Source organism: Nansenia antarctica, assembly GCF_963989245.1.
Source record: "Nansenia antarctica genome assembly, chromosome: 12".
NCBI classification, from domain to species: Eukaryota; Metazoa; Chordata; class Actinopteri; order Argentiniformes; family Microstomatidae; genus Nansenia; species Nansenia antarctica.
Genome location: NC_137682.1, coordinates 28,244,743 through 28,263,302, shown reverse-complemented (window position 1 = coordinate 28,263,302; position 18,560 = coordinate 28,244,743). Strand labels below are relative to the sequence as shown.

The 18,560-nt window shown below is 44.1% G+C and overlaps 3 protein-coding genes across 4 annotated transcripts in view; 2 read left to right on the top strand and 1 right to left on the bottom strand.

The window, feature by feature from the left end:
• LOC308168366 (clathrin heavy chain 1-like) overlaps positions 1-4,519 on the top strand; it is a 51,906-nt gene extending 47,387 nt beyond the window's left edge. The window contains exons 31-32 of one of the 2 annotated variants that reach the window (XM_080542929.1): positions 2,894-2,969; positions 3,166-4,519. In XM_080542929.1, coding sequence (XP_080399055.1) covers positions 2,894-2,969; positions 3,166-3,299 — 210 coding nt within the window. In that variant the 3' untranslated portion in view covers positions 3,300-4,519. The remainder of the gene's footprint in view (positions 1-2,893; positions 2,970-3,165) is intronic. The other variant, XM_080542930.1, reaches the window with a different exon arrangement.
• Positions 4,520-5,786: 1,267 nt separating this feature from the next.
• Positions 5,787-9,751, bottom strand: LOC308169053 (cilia- and flagella-associated protein 45-like; the record flags this gene model as incomplete). Its single annotated transcript, XM_080543688.1, has 12 exons — positions 5,787-5,862; positions 5,986-6,210; positions 6,349-6,542; positions 6,784-6,897; positions 7,026-7,172; positions 7,346-7,475; positions 7,590-7,768; positions 7,953-8,123; positions 8,480-8,611; positions 8,789-8,932; positions 9,357-9,476; positions 9,731-9,751. 12 exons carry the CDS (start codon positions 9,749-9,751, stop codon positions 5,787-5,789), a joined length of 1,653 nt encoding a protein of 550 aa, XP_080399814.1.
• A 1,394-nt stretch (positions 9,752-11,145) lies between these two features.
• On the top strand, positions 11,146-18,449 carry LOC308168363 (uncharacterized protein). Its single transcript, XM_080542925.1, has 3 exons — positions 11,146-11,624; positions 16,901-16,976; positions 17,173-18,449. The coding sequence occupies exons 1-3, from the start codon at positions 11,403-11,405 to the stop codon at positions 17,304-17,306; spliced, it is 432 nt and encodes a 143-aa protein (XP_080399051.1). The 5' UTR covers positions 11,146-11,402; the 3' UTR covers positions 17,307-18,449.
• The last annotated feature ends 111 nt before the right edge of the window (positions 18,450-18,560 follow it).

The window sequence follows — 18,560 nt, the reverse complement described above, 5'->3', positions numbered from 1 at the left end:
GTATGGCAGCTAGTGCTGAGGCACAAACATGTACATTTCAAGCCTGCAAACTGTGACACTTTAAATAACGTGAAAAAATACTTTTGTGCAATATGACAACCCTAGTTGACTATCTGTGCAGTATAGTACAGTGGATTGTGTACATAGCCTTTATTTATGTAAACCAGCTCCTTACCTTCTTGTGATTTTATTCTTTTTCTAAAAGTTTTTTTTTTTCCCTTTCCTAACACCAGGGGAGCCACCCCTCCTAAATTTCGTTGTTTGGTACCTGTACTGTAGCAATGACAATAAAGTCCATTCATTCATTCATTCATTCATTCATAATACAAAAAATACTTAAAAAGTGTAAAAGGTCAATCTTTTTTTTTTAATGGGTTAGGGTTAGATGGTCTGATATATATTTTTAGGAATACCTGGAATATGAAATTATAAAAACCTTTCATTACGAATATATTGCAAGAAAACGAACCCACTGGTTCCTCTTGACCCACTTACCTGTATGCATCTATGGGTTAAGAATTTCCTTTTACACACATATAGTACTGCATCCAACTCCATGTCTCATGTAAAACTCATGTTTCTGGGTGATTGTGGACAGTATTGAACACTTTGTGTGGACATCAGACAAGAAGACATGCATAAAAACATTATTTAACATGGGCGTCAAGGGGAAATTGTGGCATCACCAGTTTCAGTATTTTTCAATACTTTCCACCACTTGGATTTCTTAAGACTTTTGATATGTTATGAAGGACATATCCATGAGACTAGGACAGTTGAAAGAGTTTCTGTTGCAATTTGTCTGAGGTCATATTGTATATGCCTGTACTATCAACCCACTTCTGTTCTCTCTCCATCTGTCCTCTTTTCACTCTGTGTCTTGTCTTGCTGTCTGTGTTTTGTCTGTTTCTGACTGTGACATGGCTGTTACTGTCTTCATTGTCTGCGTGTTTGTACTGTCCGTGTCTCTCTCCATGATCTACTCTTCTGTTTGCATGGCTCCCTTGTAAAAGAGACCTTGGTCACAGCTCCCCAGGCTAGACTGTAAAAAAAAGTACATACATACATGAAAGCGCACACACACACACACACACACATAGACACACACAGACACACGCGCACATGCACACACAGACACACGCACACACACACGCACACACACACACACATGTCCAGACACGATATCCAAACCCAGAAGCAAAGGGGAAAACAAAAGTAGTGAAGAAGATATATAAGTCAGAAAATATGCAACCGTGGCCTGTGGTGGTCCAGTGGTCTGGCACCGCTGTCTACAGTGCACACATGTGCCCATGTTGGCATGGGTTCGAGTCTGGCCCATGCCCTGCTGACATGTCCTCTCTCCTTACTTTCCTGTCTGTCTTTACTATATCTGTCCAATAAAATGAAATGTGAGTGGGACAACCCAACTCAGAAAAAATGACTTAAAATGTTATATATTTTTTAAAATATGCAACCGCCTTGAACCGACCTGAAAATGTGTGCGTAAAATGACACCAGGACACCGGACGCCCCGCTACAGGTTAACTCTGGCACATCTGAGCTCTTATCCAAGAGATCAGAGATTAGAAAGACTTCACACACAAACACAGGAGGCTAATTCCCCATGTCAGACAAGTGTGTGTGTGTGTGTGTGTGTGTGTGTGTGTGTGTGTGTGTGTGTGTGAGAGAGAGAGAGAGACAGAAAGAGAGAGAGAGAGAGAGAGATGCAACCTGCAACAAACCTATAGTGTGAATTGACCATGTTGTCCAGGTCAAGCATGCATTTATCCTTTCCATAGAACTAGCAGCACTTTGGACAGACTAGGAGACATAGTTGTTGGCTGTGCCTGCTTCTGGACGTACAAACCATCCCTCCACCCTCTCACTCCCTCCACTGTGGCTCTGTGCCTCTCTCTCATGCACTTTTAACAGAGAAATAACCAAACTGCTGCTTCAGCATGTTTCTTTTCCCTTCTATGGAACTACAGTCTGTTGATCGATCTTGAAACAGCCTACTTAACCAAACTTACTGTAGTTGTAGACGGCAAGTATGTAGAGAACTGAACCCTGTATTGTGATTTAGAGAAATTTACTTTTACATGACAAATATTTCTGAATAATTTTTTTCTGGTGAGTTTCTTTCTGCTTGCTTGATGCTGTGAATTTGATCTTTTATAAATCATGCTCAGACTTGCTTCACTAACCAAGAGGACAAAATAATAAAATTATTATTATTATTATTATATTATTTGCAGATGGTTGTTTATAATTGTATAATTGTAAATATGATCAATTTATCCCTGTAGCCTGTTCTCTTGATTGTAGTTTCTAGTTGATTGTGTATTTCTGTAATAGTTTATGATAGGGTACGTTTCTGAAGCTGTAGTATTGTGATATGTTTTTTAATCTATTGTAATATTATTATATTAAATCATATTTAATTGACTAAAGCTGAAGCATGTTCATGTTTAAATGGGTTTGGTTCTCTACATACAGTTCAAACACCTGAAAAAAAGATACATCTGGTGGCTGGATGGTGGGACCATTGTTGTACGCTGTGTTTCTATGTCTGCTTAGTCTAATCCAAAGTCACACTCCCTACACTTGGACTGTCATGGTCATTCAAGCTTGGTACTGTACTGTAGTATAGCCAATAGCACCTACTATAGTCGTAGCTCCTGCCTAGAAAGCCCTCCCACCTAGTAGCAAGGCCCGTCTCGGCCAGCCTATTTTAATCTTGATTTATTCATCTCTGCCTATCAGGAATGGTCCCATCCGTCAGCCAGTGAAATAACCCAGAGGTCAGTTATAATGGCGACTCAGCCTTGCTCATCAGAGCTCCCCCTGCTGGCTGTGTCAGAGTCCTACATGCTCACCTCTCTGCCTCTTACAGGTGGACAAGCTTGATGCCTCCGAGTCCCTGAGGAAACAGGAGGAACAGGCCACAGAGTCTCAGCCCATCGTTTATGGTAGGAGCTGTACGCTATGTTTATTGTTTATGGTAGGAGCTGTATGCTATGTTTATTGTTTATGGTAGGAGCTGTATGCTATGTTTATTGGATCTGTTATTTTCTTGGGCCACATGGTCTGTTATTCTGTTATTTTCTGTCTGTTATTTTCTTGGGGCATATGGTCACGTGTGTATCCCCTGTGCTTGTGTTTCAGGCACGCCCCAACTCATGCTCACTTCGGGCACCAACGTGGCTGTGCCCCCCCAGCAACCCTATGGCTACGGCGGATACACAGCACCGGCCGGCTACAGCCAGCCCCCCCAGCCTGGCTTTGGCTATGGCATGTGAACCCACCCCCCCCCCCCCCCCCAGTCACCTCTGTTTCTCCTTGTGTTCCTCACCAGCTCCCATGGTCTTTCTACTCACAACAGGGGATTCAAACATGCGCTCATTAAATTATTTTTTATTATATTCTCCATTATAAAACTGTAATGAAGGACTTTTTATTTGTATTGTTTTAAAATAAATTTGATCACATGTTTTTGTTTTGTTTTCCACATTCCATATTTATGACTACTTACATCACTAGAATGAAGGTTTTTGTGTGTAATGATGTATTTCTTTTTATGTTTTTTGTTATGTAATTAAGTGGACTTCAGAATGAAGTAACTGACCTTGGAAATAGGCGGAGAAGCAACTGATTTGCACTCTGTTGTGAGAAGAAACTAATATAGAAATCTCTTAATTTTGATGTACTGAACATGTGAACAGCTTACATTGTCTTTTGTCTGTCTGTATAATGCATTTCATTATTGTATATTCTGGAAAAGGTTACATATAATATTTGAACATATATTGCCACCCAATGGCTATAGATAGCAACACTAAGTAATGATAGTATATTCTGCACATGCGTGTAGCTTTATGGAGTTTTAAATGCATACAGACTGTATGTGTGAGATCTAATGATCTAAATAAGAATTTTAATCCCCCCTCAGCTATATTGGCTCTCTAGTCAATCCAGTAGATGTTAGTCCTCCTGTGTTGGCTCTGTGTGTTCTAGGTGACCTTCTGTTGTACCGTGTACAGTGCTTGTGTGTGAGTCTGTGTATGTGCAAGGGGACCAAGGCTGACTCCTAGGGACCTGTATGTGTATTTACTCACCACCCTTCTTGTGCTGAGGTCTGTGTCAGGTATTGTGGTGTTTCTAGGTCACCATAAGTTTGTGTGGACAGACCAAATGATACATTTAAAAAGTGGAGACCTCCACTGTCCTGTCTTGAATTTACTGAAAGCCTCCTAGCACTAAAATCACCGTTAACCATTTGCCCACAATGGACTTGAGAGTCTTAGTGCTGTGATGCTTTAGAGAAACGTACCCGTTGGGTTTAGTGTGATTGGCACTGAGAACAAATAGTAAATGAGATGAGGAGACAGTGGTTTGGTTTCCCAATGTCAACTTGATCAGGTCAGTAACACTCCTGTAGGTTAGATATTTAGATGGTTATTATGAATAATTAGATCTCAGTACATAATACAGTTCTTTGTCAAGAATGGTCTGAAATAAAAGCCTGTATTTACCTTGATGTATTCTCTCAATGCTTTCAATTGCGTAGAGTCCTAATCTGTTAGAGTGCAGGGAAATCCCTCGGGCCCAACTTGAATACTTTAAAGAAGTGGCCTTGCACCTAAGTACCTACCAACAGATAGAACCCAGGGCCCAGTTGTTCAAAACGTTTCATCTGGATCAGAATGATCCTGATTCTGTTTTGCTATCCAGGATCATTTAGGATATATATAGGGTCTATTTGGTTGATTTCGAGCCGTATAGGGGAAATCAGCTAGCTCGATCTTATCCAGATTAAAGGTTTTGAACAACAGGGCCCAGGAGATGGATATAACTGACACCATAGTGACTGGCTGACTCATTTGTACCATTACTACATAACATCCTAAATGAGTATAATACTGATCATAACAGAATCACGATTGAACAAAATATAATCATCATGACATGGTTATACTGACTTATACTTGTTACATTTACATTTGAACCATCTAGCAGATGGTTTTATCCTCAACTACTAGAGATTACAGGGACAGTCTCCCTGGAGTGAAATAGGGCTAAATGCCCTAGTGGCGTTCCCAAGTTACCCCAGGCTACACTAGTGGTGGTGTTCAGTGTCCAGTTGGGATTTTAACTCATGACCTTCTGATCACCATCATAGGGAATATCATAACAGATGAGAAATCTGTCCCCTCACAAATCCACCAGTTGTGTGTGCTGATGTCATGTACTATGTACTGACTACTTTTAATTAGCAAATCAATCAAACTAGTTAAATTATAACTTTCTTTATGATCATGACCTTTATGACCTGGCTGAAAGATAAATATAGTCTAAATAAAATTGTGTTCAGTTGGTCTTGGGTACTTTTAATGGATCAGTGTGAGGGACAGTCAACAATTGTACAAACAAACGATTTGATAATGTAACTTATTATGAGTAGATATTAAGCCACAATTCGTCATCTGGTACTATCAATAGTTGGAACGTTCAGGTGAACACATTTACATTTACATTCATACAGTTACATTTACACTTTTCAAAAACATTCATGAATCATAATGTGCAATGTATACAGACATCTTTATTCAGAAATGATCTAATGATTATGCTATACTAGTTTCCAGCCTGTGCAATTGATTTTCTGTTTAGTCAACTGTTAGTAGCTTTAGTCAATGTTAAAAAGAGTGACAGTTTCTCTTTTCAAAAAGTAGGATCTAGGACTTTTCCCACCTGTTTTTTTAAGTTTAGGATTTGCATTAATAATGCTAGTGTTCCAGAGTAGGTAAGGCATGTACCTTCCTCTCCACTTCATTGCAGTATTTTTCTGGAAGTCCAGCAGCCCTGAAAGAAAAAACGAGTAAACATGAATTGATTCGGCGTATCGAAAATGGCCTCTTACTGTAGTTTACACACTGTAGAAAGCTTAATGTAAATGCTCTGTCTTTTCTATTGCAATTCACTAACTTGAGTTCCTTCAGCTTCTTCTCCTTGATCTCATCCAGGCGTATGCGACGCTGGCGGGCCTCTTCGTCCAGACGGTCTCCCTCTTTGAAGACCTCCCTGCGCTGTGTGACGGCCTGTAGCTCACGCTCCCTCACCTGCTGACGTATCCCGTCCGCATGGCGAAGGACCTTCTGCCTGTGATTGTCCTCCTTGTCCTTCTCCTTAGAGATGGACACCTGCTGGGCTCTGGTGGAAGAGGAAGCAGGGCAAAGAGACTGTTTGGAACTATAGTTACAACTATAGTTAGTACTGTGTGTAATATTTACTTACGAGCTCAAAAGGCAGTGTTTGTCTTCCGAAGAAAGTGTGACATTGCGGACATACCTCAACACCCTCTCAAATTCAGCCCTCTCTCGCCCGGCCTCAATGGAAAGGAGGTGCTCTTTGTGGGTGACCTGCTCCAAGCGCGCTGCCTTCAATCTCTCCTCCTCCTCTACTTTCTTTTTGAGCTGCTCTTTCTCTTTTCTCCTCCACTCCCTCTCTGCAGCCTCCTGGTTCCTCCGGGCTCGAAGCTCATCCTGACAGTCACATAGAAACACTCCCTGTTAATGTCTCCATGTCCTCTACAGCCAATTAGGTATCATACTAGAATAGCAACTTGTTTGCCTGGTCGCCACAACAAAAGAAATAGGTGTTGGCTAATAGAACAAAGGGTTTGGTGCAACTGGGCAAGCAAAATGTCTTGAGCTGAAAATGAGTTCAGGATGGCTGTTATGGTTGTGTGTGTTAAGGGGATAAATAAGTGAACTTGATGCTAACCTGCTCAGCTTTGAAGTCTCTGTCTCTCTCCTGCAGGGCTCTCAGTCTGGCCACCTCCTTCTCCTTCTCTCTCTTGATGCGTGTCTGTTCAGCCTCATACTCAGCCTCCCGCTCCTGTAGGTCATACAGAAATGAGTCTTTGTCCACCTCAAAGACTAATCTATTGGTTTGTGTGTGTTGGAGGGGGGGGGGGGGTACTGCACTGATCCACACAGTACACACATTTTGTACTGTATTCTCACCATTTTCTTGCGGGTGTACTCCATGGCTCTGAGGTTAGCCAGTCTCTCCTCTTCCTTCTTGTGTTCCTTGGCCAGCAAGCTGTCCTCATTGATGCGGAGGATCTCCAGTTGCAGCCTCCGCTGCTCCTCCTTCTTCCTCTCCAAAGCCTGTACCCACACAACCACAGATTGATCAGTCAGCCACACACACACACACACACACACACACACAGACATACAGTGCATATACCACACGCAGCCTACGTCCATACACACCACTCTGAGTTTTCAACTAGTTTGTTCCAGAATGATTATAGAATTGCTGTGCTGCACTAAAATACCTCCAGCTCCTCCACCTGCATCCTCTCTAGGTTCTCCAGCATCTGCTGCCCCTCCTGCTCCTTCACCTCATCCTGCAGCATCCGGTCCTCCAGACGCTCCTGCATCTGATTCACAATCAGCTGCTTTCCCCTGGACACTCACAAAACAGAGGAAAGAGTTGAGGTGTTGTATGGTAGAGACAGACTGACGTCTGGTGTGTGTGTGTGTGCGCGTCTGTGTGTGTGTGTCATAACGAGGCCTCACTGGATCCTCTGATGTTTGCGTTGCTCGACGATCTGGTCCTGGGCCTCCAGGGCTCTCCTGCGGTCCAGCTCCATCATGGCATCCAGATGCGTCTCCTCCTCTTGCAGCTCAGTCAGGATCTGCTGCTTCTCCAGTATCTGAGCATCACGCACTGCGTGGCATTGGGCACCTAGGATCAGCTGAGGACCAGAAAGGTACCCACATGGACAATAGGACACACACGCTTACACAGAGGTGGGAGAGTATGGTCAGTGAGTAGGTAAGATACTGCAGGAATGTGTTAGTTAAGTAATTTAAAATATATATATATTATAAAGGAGGTATGAACCACACAAGTGAAAGAGTGACCAGTTAATTTCCTACCTCATTGAGTTTCTTGACTTCATCCTCCTGCTCCATCCTCATGGCGTTGGCTCTCTCCAACAGGTACTGAGCCTTGTCCTTGGCCTCGGCCTCCAGCTCACTCAGACCCTGGTTCTTCTGACGCGACAGGTCGGCCTGACGGATATTAGCCTTCCTCTCCTCAGCAGCATCCTAGCCAGAGTTAACCATAGTAAACTTAGGTCAGTTTAGGCCTACACCTAATTGTTAAGGACAGGACTGTGGTAAGCTGAGCTGATCATAGATCTGTGTTGTAGGTGTTGAAGCAGATATATGACATAGTTCGTCATACAGCTGTGTCATGTATGAAGGGTTGCTCGCAGAAGAGCAACAGAACACACAAACATACACAGATACACACACACACACACATATACACAGATACAAACACAAACACACACACACACACACACACACACACACACACACACAACACACACACACACACACACACACACACACACACACACACACACACACACACACCCTCACAGAGCAACATTCCTCACCATGGCGTCTTCCCTTTCCTTCTTCTGGGCTCCCAACATGGCGTCCCTCTCTTCCTTGGTTGGAACTTGAGATGCTAATGCAATACGCTTAAACTCAGTCGGCCGGAAGATTATGGACAGACCAGGTGGATCCTTACTTGAGATCCTGGCAAAATGACAGTAAATTTGTTCCGAATTTGTATTTGACCACTGGTAAAGTCGTTGTACATGTTTACTGCTACAATGCTGCTTTTGCCAAGTCAAATACTTTAGGATAGGCTTTTCTTAATGTTCATCAGATAATTGCAGTGCATGTTAGTAACTGGATACTTGCTTCAGGTCACGGATGAGGTCCATGGTAATAATGCGAACTGTCTCTGGTTTCTGAGCCTTCTGACTTGTAGCAGAGCAGGGCTGGACCCTGGGTAATGAGCAGCCCCTTCTCTCAGAGTCTTTCACATCACAGGTTGACAGCTTGGGTGGGAAAAAAAATCCAACATAAATTTCCACCATATCTCTCTGATACTCACCTACTTTGAGGTGTAGTGCTGAGGCACAAACATGTACATTTCAAGCCTGCAAACTGTGACACTTTAAATAACGTGAAAAAATACTATTGTGCAATATGACAACCCTAGTTGACTATCTGTGCAGTATAGTACAGTGGATTGTGTACATAGCCTTTATTTATGTAAACCAGCTCCTTACCTTCTTGTGATTTTATTCTTTTTCTAAAAGTTTTTTTTTTTTTTTCCTTTCCTAACACCAGGGGAGCCACCCCTCCTAAATTTCGTTGTTTGGTACCTGTACTGTAGCAATGACAATAAAGTCCATTCATTCATTCATTCATTCATACTCTGCTATTAACCTCCCATGACCCACCTGACCTGTGGCTCACCTGTTTTGGGGTTCCAAAGAGACTTTCATCCACATGGGAGGTGAGGGCATGGGTGCGATAGCGGCGTGGATGGGAGCTGCCCAAGCCTCGTTTAGATGAAGAGCCAGAGGCACTCCGTGTCTGGAGGCGAGACAGGACATGAGACAGGACATGAGTCATGTACAAACCTCCACTTAGCTACTAATGATGCAACGAATGTCAGAGAAGTGTGTCCCACGATTCAAAACGTTAGCTACCATGGTCTTTCAAATTGTTCTCTCTCGCCAACCAACATGACATAATAATTAAAACATTGAACAGAAGATCAACAGAACACCATTATTATAATACGAGATAGTATTATGAAACAGCAGTCCGGTGTATGAAGCAGGTACCAGTTCCTTCGCCTGTATCATTGTAGGCTGTGGGACGTTTGCACGAAGGTGTTTTGTTGTTGTTGCGTCTCCATGGAAACTACTGCGCTGCACGCACGCGTCAACCCCAGCAGCGTCAGGCGCGCGTCTCAACCGTGTCTCACGCTGCTACCGCGGCACGCCACCTAGAACAAAAACAAAACAAAAAACAAATATTATGGACATATTACTACTAGCCTACAGATGGCATGTATAACTGTAGGGGGCCGGACTTATATTTATTTATTTTATTTAGGCATAATTAGCATATTATTGTTTAATATTTTAACTTTCTTTCCAAATGTATGTTATTAATGGCTTATTATCAGTGTTAACAGACTCCTGACACCTATACTGCAGCCAGCCACCAGGGGGCGATCAAGATATTTTGGCTTCACTTTGTTATTACACATTGTAATCATTTTCAGTTATCAATCATGCAAAATGTCACTCTCAGACAACCTGAAGCGTAAAATTCACGTGGAAAACCGCAGTTTTAATGAGGAATGGACTGACAAGTACGCATTCATCTGGCCAACATTTAGTAAAGCAAAACCTGTAGGCTATGCCTCATCTGCACTGAAACGGTAGTTGTTGAAAAACGATACAATCTTCGCCGTTACAATTATACAAGGCATGCATCTTTCAGAGAATCATACCCTGAGAAGTCATACCCTGAGACTGCTCCTCCTGAGACATCTACTGCACCCCAGAACTGCGTCTCCTGAAGACACCCGCTTTTCCCCTCTACTGTGTCCCCTAAAAACTTCTATTGACCCCGTTGTACTGTTTCTCTGTTTCTCCAGATATATAAATAAAAAACAACAACCTGAGCTGGATTATTCTTCCTGCTACGACTGGTCACTGGTGGATTGATGATTCATTTGCTTAGTCAAATGTATTGATTGTAAGTCGCTTTGGAATAAGGTGTCTGCTAAATACCAAAAAATGATGCTGCCATGAAAGGAAGCATTTCTGATATTGCCTCAAGGTGCAGTGCCCAATTGCCAGTACGTTCAGCTCTCAGAAACTTGCGAAGTATGTCCACCATATCCATGTACTGCAACCAGAGGGCAGCTGTCCTGCTACAGGATTTTAAGTATTCACTTTTGCTTTTGAGTTGTTCCTTTATTCTGAGTATCACATCAGCATTGCAAGCCTTCTCTGCAGACACTGATCCCTCCATCAACTGTGCATAGAGGACAGCAACTTCATCCAGATCAGATGCATGCAGGTATCTTTGACCCTCTTATGGAAGCTTGGGCTAGTAATATAAGTAAGTCCAAGATGGCCGCGCGCTTAGACGCTGCAGCTCGGGGGGCTACCACACTGGTGTTTCATTGTGTTTTTAATTACATTTGTATGTTCACTTTTTTTTTGTAGTACTTATAGGGAACAGTTGTGTATATAGTACCTACAGCAGGCTCGACTTATTAGAAGTCGGCACGCAAAACGACAAGATAGTTACGGCGGATTTCCTGGAGCAATACAGGATTGACAAGGACATCGCAAGGCTACCGGGAGAGCCCTGGTTCACAGTCCCCTCCCTGAGGCGGAAACGCCGGCGGCGAGACCGTAGGAAACGGCGAGGCCGCCGGTGAGGCCTGCTAGCAAGATTGAGACGCAGCCCAAACAAACCAGCCTGACGAACAAGATGGATGAACTGAGACTACAGGTGGCCAAAAACAACATCGTAGGGGATAGCTGTGTGATTATTCTGACCGAAACCTGGCTAAATGACAACATTGTGGACGCTACTGTTAGCTTGGAGGGACGAACGCTGCACCGCGCTGACCGAACGCTGCTTAGTGAGAAGACCCGCGGAGGCGGCCTCATTATATCTACGAAGGACAGCTGGTGCTTAAACACGAAAACTGTAAGTAGCCACTGCTCCCCAGACCTGGAATACTTGACTGTTAAATGCCGACCCACATACCTCCCTAGGGAGTTTAACGCGGTGCTAATTACATGTGTGTATATAGCGCCTAGCGCAGACAGCAGAGTAGCATTGGCGCGACTATATGAAGTCATCAGTAGCCAACAAAGCACTGATCCACAGGCTATTCACATCATAGCGGGGGACTTTAATCATGTCGACCTGAAGGCAGTACTACCCAAGTTCTATCAGCATGTGAAATGTGCAACGAGAGGAGAAAAAACACTGGATAAGGTATACACCAACATCAAACGTGCTTACAAGGCTAGTCCGCTAGCTCATCTAGGCATGTCTGACCATGTGTCAATCCTCCTGATTCCTGCATACACTACAATGGGGAAAAGTGCTCCCATCACCACTAAGACTGTCAGAACCTGGCCAGAAGGGTCCGCTCCACTGCAGATCTGCCTAAATGACACCCTATGGCAGGAATATGAGCATGAGGACCTGGAACAGTACACGTCGTCGGTTCTGAACCACATAGTGAACTGCACCAACTCAGTCACCGTGGACAAACGGGTCCGGGTCTACCCCAACACGAAGCCATGGATGACTGGGAAGGTCCAAAAACTGATCAACGAGAGGGACAACGCCTTCTTCGCAGGGAAGAGCACACCGCTGTACAGCTCCATCAGGGCCAACCTAAAGCGCGGCATCAAAGCGGCCAAGGCAGAGCACAGAGAGAAGATTGAGGAATGCCTCCTGAGCAACGACTCCAGGCGGATGTGGCAGGGGGTTCAGCAGATGACAAACTTCAGAGCCAACAGGCTCACAGCCGCAGAGGACGACCCCCTGCTGGCGGGAAAGCTGAACACCTTCTACGCCCGGTTCGACGAGGGGCGAACGGAGGTAACCGCAACACAAACACCACTCTCTCCAGCTCTCAGCAGCCTCACCCTCACAGAGCATGAGGTGAGACGCGTACTGAAGGCGGTGGACCCCAGGAAAGCCTCGGGCCCGGATGGCGTCCTGGGACGGGTGCTGAGAGACTGCGCCGACCAGCTGGCCGGGGTTTTCACCAACATCTTTAACCAGTCCCTGTCCCAGGCCACCGTCCCACCCTGCCTGAAAACCTCAACTATCATCCCAGTCCCGAAGAAAAGCACGGTGAGCTGCCTAAACGACTACCGCCCGGTGGCACTCACACCAATCATCATGAAGTGCTTCGAGAAACTAGTCCGGGCCCACATACTCACACGCCTCCCGCCCAACCTGGATCCATACCAGTTCGCCTACAGAGCCCACAGGTCCACAGAGGACGCCATAGCGACGACTCTCCACGCCACTCTATCCCACCTGGAGAGGGGAAACAGCTACGCGAGACTGCTCTTCGTGGACTTCAGCTCCGCCTTCAACACCATCCTTCCAGACAGGCTAGTGACCAAACTACTAGACCTGGGTCTATCACACTCTATATGTGCGTGGATCAAGGACTTCCTGACCGACCGCCCCCCGAGGGTGCGGGTGGGCCCCCACACCTCCACAGCCCTCAGCCTCAGCACTGGGTCCCCCCAGGGCTGCGTGCTAAGCCCCATCCTCTACAACCTCTACACCCACGACTTCACCCCCGTCCACCCCAGCAACTACATCGTAAAGTTTGCAGACGACACCACCGTGGTGGGATGTATCTCGGGGGGGGACGAGGCGGCGTACAGGGATGAGGTAGAGCAACTGAGCAAGCTGTGCAAGGTTAACAACCTGCTGCTAAACAAGTCAAAGACCCAGGAATTCATCGTAGACTTCAGGAGGACTTCAAAAGTCCGAGATCCAGCCCCTGCTCATCGACGGAGAGAGCGTGGAGAGAGTCTCAACCCTCCGATTCCTGGGACATCACATGTGGGATGACCTGGCCTGGAAGGACAACACAAAAGGCACCATCAAGAGGGCACAACAGCGGCTATACACCCTGAGATGCCTCAGGAAAGAACACAACAAGCAGGAGATACTGGTGGCCTTCTACCGCGGCGCAGTGGAGAGCATCCTCACCTACGGCATCTGCAACTGGTTCTACAGCTGCACAACAGCGGAGAGAAACGCGCTACAGAGAGTCGTGAGAACAGCACAGAAGATCACCGGCGCCCCCCTCCCCTCTCTGGAAGAGCTGTACAACACACGCTGTCTCAGGAAGGCCTCCAAGATCTCCAGGGACCCGACCCACCCTGGGCACGTACACTTTATCAGGCTGCCCTCGAAAAGGAGGTACAGGACCCCGGCCGCTAAGACAAACAGACTGAAGAACTGCTTCTACCACAGGGCCGTCAAGGCCCTGAACACAGCAAAGGCCTAAGTTCTGGGCCCAGGACAGTCTGGACGGATTGTATGGCAGCTAGTGCTGAGGCACAAACATGTACATTTCAAGCCTGCAAACTGTGACACTTTAAATAACGTGAAAAAATACTTTTGTGCAATATGACAACCCTAGTTGACTATCTGTGCAGTATAGTACAGTGGATTGTGTACATAGCCTTTATTTATGTAAACCAGCTCCTTACCTTCTTGTGATTTTATTCTTTTTCTAAAAGTTTTTTTTTTTCCCTTTCCTAACACCAGGGGAGCCACCCCTCCTAAATTTCGTTGTTTGGTACCTGTACTGTAGCAATGACAATAAAGTCCATTCATTCATTCATTCATTCATTCATAATACAAAAAATACTTAAAAAGTGTAAAAGGTCAATCTTTTTTTTTTAATGGGTTAGGGTTAGATGGTCTGATATATATTTTTAGGAATACCTGGAATATGAAATTATAAAAACCTTTCATTACGAATATATTGCAAGAAAACGAACCCACTGGTTCCTCTTGACCCACTTACCTGTATGCATCTATGGGTTAAGAATTTCCTTTTACACACATATAGTACTGCATCCAACTCCATGTCTCATGTAAAACTCATGTTTCTGGGTGATTGTGGACAGTATTGAACACTTTGTGTGGACATCAGACAAGAAGACATGCATAAAAACATTATTTAACATGGGCGTCAAGGGGAAATTGTGGCATCACCAGTTTCAGTATTTTTCAATACTTTCCACCACTTGGATTTCTTAAGACTTTTGATATGTTATGAAGGACATATCCATGAGACTAGGACAGTTGAAAGAGTTTCTGTTGCAATTTGTCTGAGGTCATATTGTATATGCCTGTACTATCAACCCACTTCTGTTCTCTCTCCATCTGTCCTCTTTTCACTCTGTGTCTTGTCTTGCTGTCTGTGTTTTGTCTGTTTCTGACTGTGACATGGCTGTTACTGTCTTCATTGTCTGCGTGTTTGTACTGTCCGTGTCTCTCTCCATGATCTACTCTTCTGTTTGCATGGCTCCCTTGTAAAAGAGACCTTGGTCACAGCTCCCCAGGCTAGACTGTAAAAAAAAGTACATACATACATGAAAGCGCACACACACACACACACACACACATAGACACACACAGACACACGCGCACATGCACACACAGACACACGCACACACACACGCACACACACACACATGTCCAGACACGATATCCAAACCCAGAAGCAAAGGGGAAAACAAAAGTAGTGAAGAAGATATATAAGTCAGAAAATATGCAACCGTGGCCTGTGGTGGTCCAGTGGTCTGGCACCGCTGTCTACAGTGCACACATGTGCCCATGTTGGCATGGGTTCGAGTCTGGCCCATGCCCTGCTGACATGTCCTCTCTCCTTACTTTCCTGTCTGTCTTTACTATATCTGTCCAATAAAATGAAATGTGAGTGGGACAACCCAACTCAGAAAAAATGACTTAAAATGTTATATATTTTTTAAAATATGCAACCGCCTTGAACCGACCTGAAAATGTGTGCGTAAAATGACACCAGGACACCGGACGCCCCGCTACAGGTTAACTCTGGCACATCTGAGCTCTTATCCAAGAGATCAGAGATTAGAAAGACTTCACACACAAACACAGGAGGCTAATTCCCCATGTCAGACAAGTGTGTGTGTGTGTGTGTGTGTGTGTGTGTGTGTGTGTGTGTGTGTGTGTGTGTGAGAGAGAGAGAGAGACAGAAAGAGAGAGAGAGAGAGAGAGATGCAACCTGCAACAAACCTATAGTGTGAATTGACCATGTTGTCCAGGTCAAGCATGCATTTATCCTTTCCATAGAACTAGCAGCACTTTGGACAGACTAGGAGACATAGTTGTTGGCTGTGCCTGCTTCTGGACGTACAAACCATCCCTCCACCCTCTCACTCCCTCCACTGTGGCTCTGTGCCTCTCTCTCATGCACTTTTAACAGAGAAATAACCAAACTGCTGCTTCAGCATGTTTCTTTTCCCTTCTATGGAACTACAGTCTGTTGATCGATCTTGAAACAGCCTACTTAACCAAACTTACTGTAGTTGTAGACGGCAAGTATGTAGAGAACTGAACCCTGTATTGTGATTTAGAGAAATTTACTTTTACATGACAAATATTTCTGAATAATTTTTTTCTGGTGAGTTTCTTTCTGCTTGCTTGATGCTGTGAATTTGATCTTTTATAAATCATGCTCAGACTTGCTTCACTAACCAAGAGGACAAAATAATAAAATTATTATTATTATTATTATATTATTTGCAGATGGTTGTTTATAATTGTATAATTGTAAATATGATCAATTTATCCCTGTAGCCTGTTCTCTTGATTGTAGTTTCTAGTTGATTGTGTATTTCTGTAATAGTTTATGATAGGGTACGTTTCTGAAGCTGTAGTATTGTGATATGTTTTTTAATCTATTGTAATATTATTATATTAAATCATATTTAATTGACTAAAGCTGAAGCATGTTCATGTTTAAATGGGTTTGGTTCTCTACATACAGTTCAAACACCTGAAAAAAAGATACATCTGGTGGCTGGATGGTGGGACCATTGTTGTACGCTGTGTTTCTATGTCTGCTTAGTCTAATCCAAAGTCACACTCCCTACACTTGGACTGTCATGGTCATTCAAGCTTGGTACTGTACTGTAGTATAGCCAATAGCACCTACTATAGTCGTAGCTCCTGCCTAGAAAGCCCTCCCACCTAGTAGCAAGGCCCGTCTCGGCCAGCCTATTTTAATCTTGATTTATTCATCTCTGCCTATCAGGAATGGTCCCATCCGTCAGCCAGTGAAATAACCCAGAGGTCAGTTATAATGGCGACTCAGCCTTGCTCATCAGAGCTCCCCCTGCTGGCTGTGTCAGAGTCCTACATGCTCACCTCTCTGCCTCTTACAGGTGGACAAGCTTGATGCCTCCGAGTCCCTGAGGAAACAGGAGGAACAGGCCACAGAGTCTCAGCCCATCGTTTATGGTAGGAGCTGTACGCTATGTTTATTGTTTATGGTAGGAGCTGTATGCTATGTTTATTGTTTATGGTAGGAGCTGTATGCTATGTTTATTGGATCTGTTATTTTCTTGGGCCACATGGTCTGTTATTCTGTTATTTTCTGTCTGTTATTTTCTTGGGGCATATGGTCACGTGTGTATCCCCTGTGCTTGTGTTTCAGGCACGCCCCAACTCATGCTCACTTCGGGCACCAACGTGGCTGTGCCCCCCCAGCAACCCTATGGCTACGGCGGATACACAGCACCGGCCGGCTACAGCCAGCCCCCCCAGCCTGGCTTTGGCTATGGCATGTGAACCCACCCCCCCCCCCCCCCCAGTCACCTCTGTTTCTCCTTGTGTTCCTCACCAGCTCCCATGGTCTTTCTACTCACAACAGGGGATTCAAACATGCGCTCATTAAATTATTTTTTATTATATTCTCCATTATAAAACTGTAATGAAGGACTTTTTATTTGTATTGTTTTAAAATAAATTTGATCACATGTTTTTGTTTTGTTTTCCACATTCCATATTTATGACTACTTACATCACTAGAATGAAGGTTTTTGTGTGTAATGATGTATTTCTTTTTATGTTTTTTGTTATGTAATTAAGTGGACTTCAGAATGAAGTAACTGACCTTGGAAATAGGCGGAGAAGCAACTGATTTGCACTCTGTTGTGAGAAGAAACTAATATAGAAATCTCTTAATTTTGATGTACTGAACATGTGAACAGCTTACATTGTCTTTTGTCTGTCTGTATAATGCATTTCATTATTGTATATTCTGGAAAAGGTTACATATAATATTTGAACATATATTGCCACCCAATGGCTATAGATAGCAACACTAAGTAATGATAGTATATTCTGCACATGCGTGTAGCTTTATGGAGTTTTAAATGCATACAGACTGTATGTGTGAGATCTAATGATCTAAATAAGAATTTTAATCCCCCCTCAGCTATATTGGCTCTCTAGTCAATCCAGTAGATGTTAGTCCTCCTGTGTTGGCTCTGTGTGTTCTAGGTGACCTTCTGTTGTACCGTGTACAGTGCTTGTGTGTGAGTCTGTGTATGTGCAAGGGGACCAAGGCTGACTCCTAGGGACCTGTATGTGTATTTACTCACCACCCTTCTTGTGCTGAGGTCTGTGTCAGGTATTGTGGTGTTTCTAGGTCACCATAAGTTTGTGTGGACAGACCAAATGATACATTTAAAAAGTGGAGACCTCCACTGTCCTGTCTTGAATTTACTGAAAGCCTCCTAGCACTAAAATCACCGTTAACCATTTGCCCACAATGGACTTGAGAGTCTTAGTGCTGTGATGCTTTAGAGAAACGTACCCGTTGGGTTTAGTGTGATTGGCACTGAGAACAAATAGTAAATGAGATGAGGAGACAGTGGTTTGATTTCCCAATGTCAACTTGATCAGGTCAGTAACACTCCTGTAGGTTAGATATTTAGATGGTTATTATGAATAATTAGATCTCAGTACATAATACAGTTCTTTGTCAAGAATGGTCTGAAATAAAAGCCTGTATTTACCTTGATGTATTCTCTCAATGCT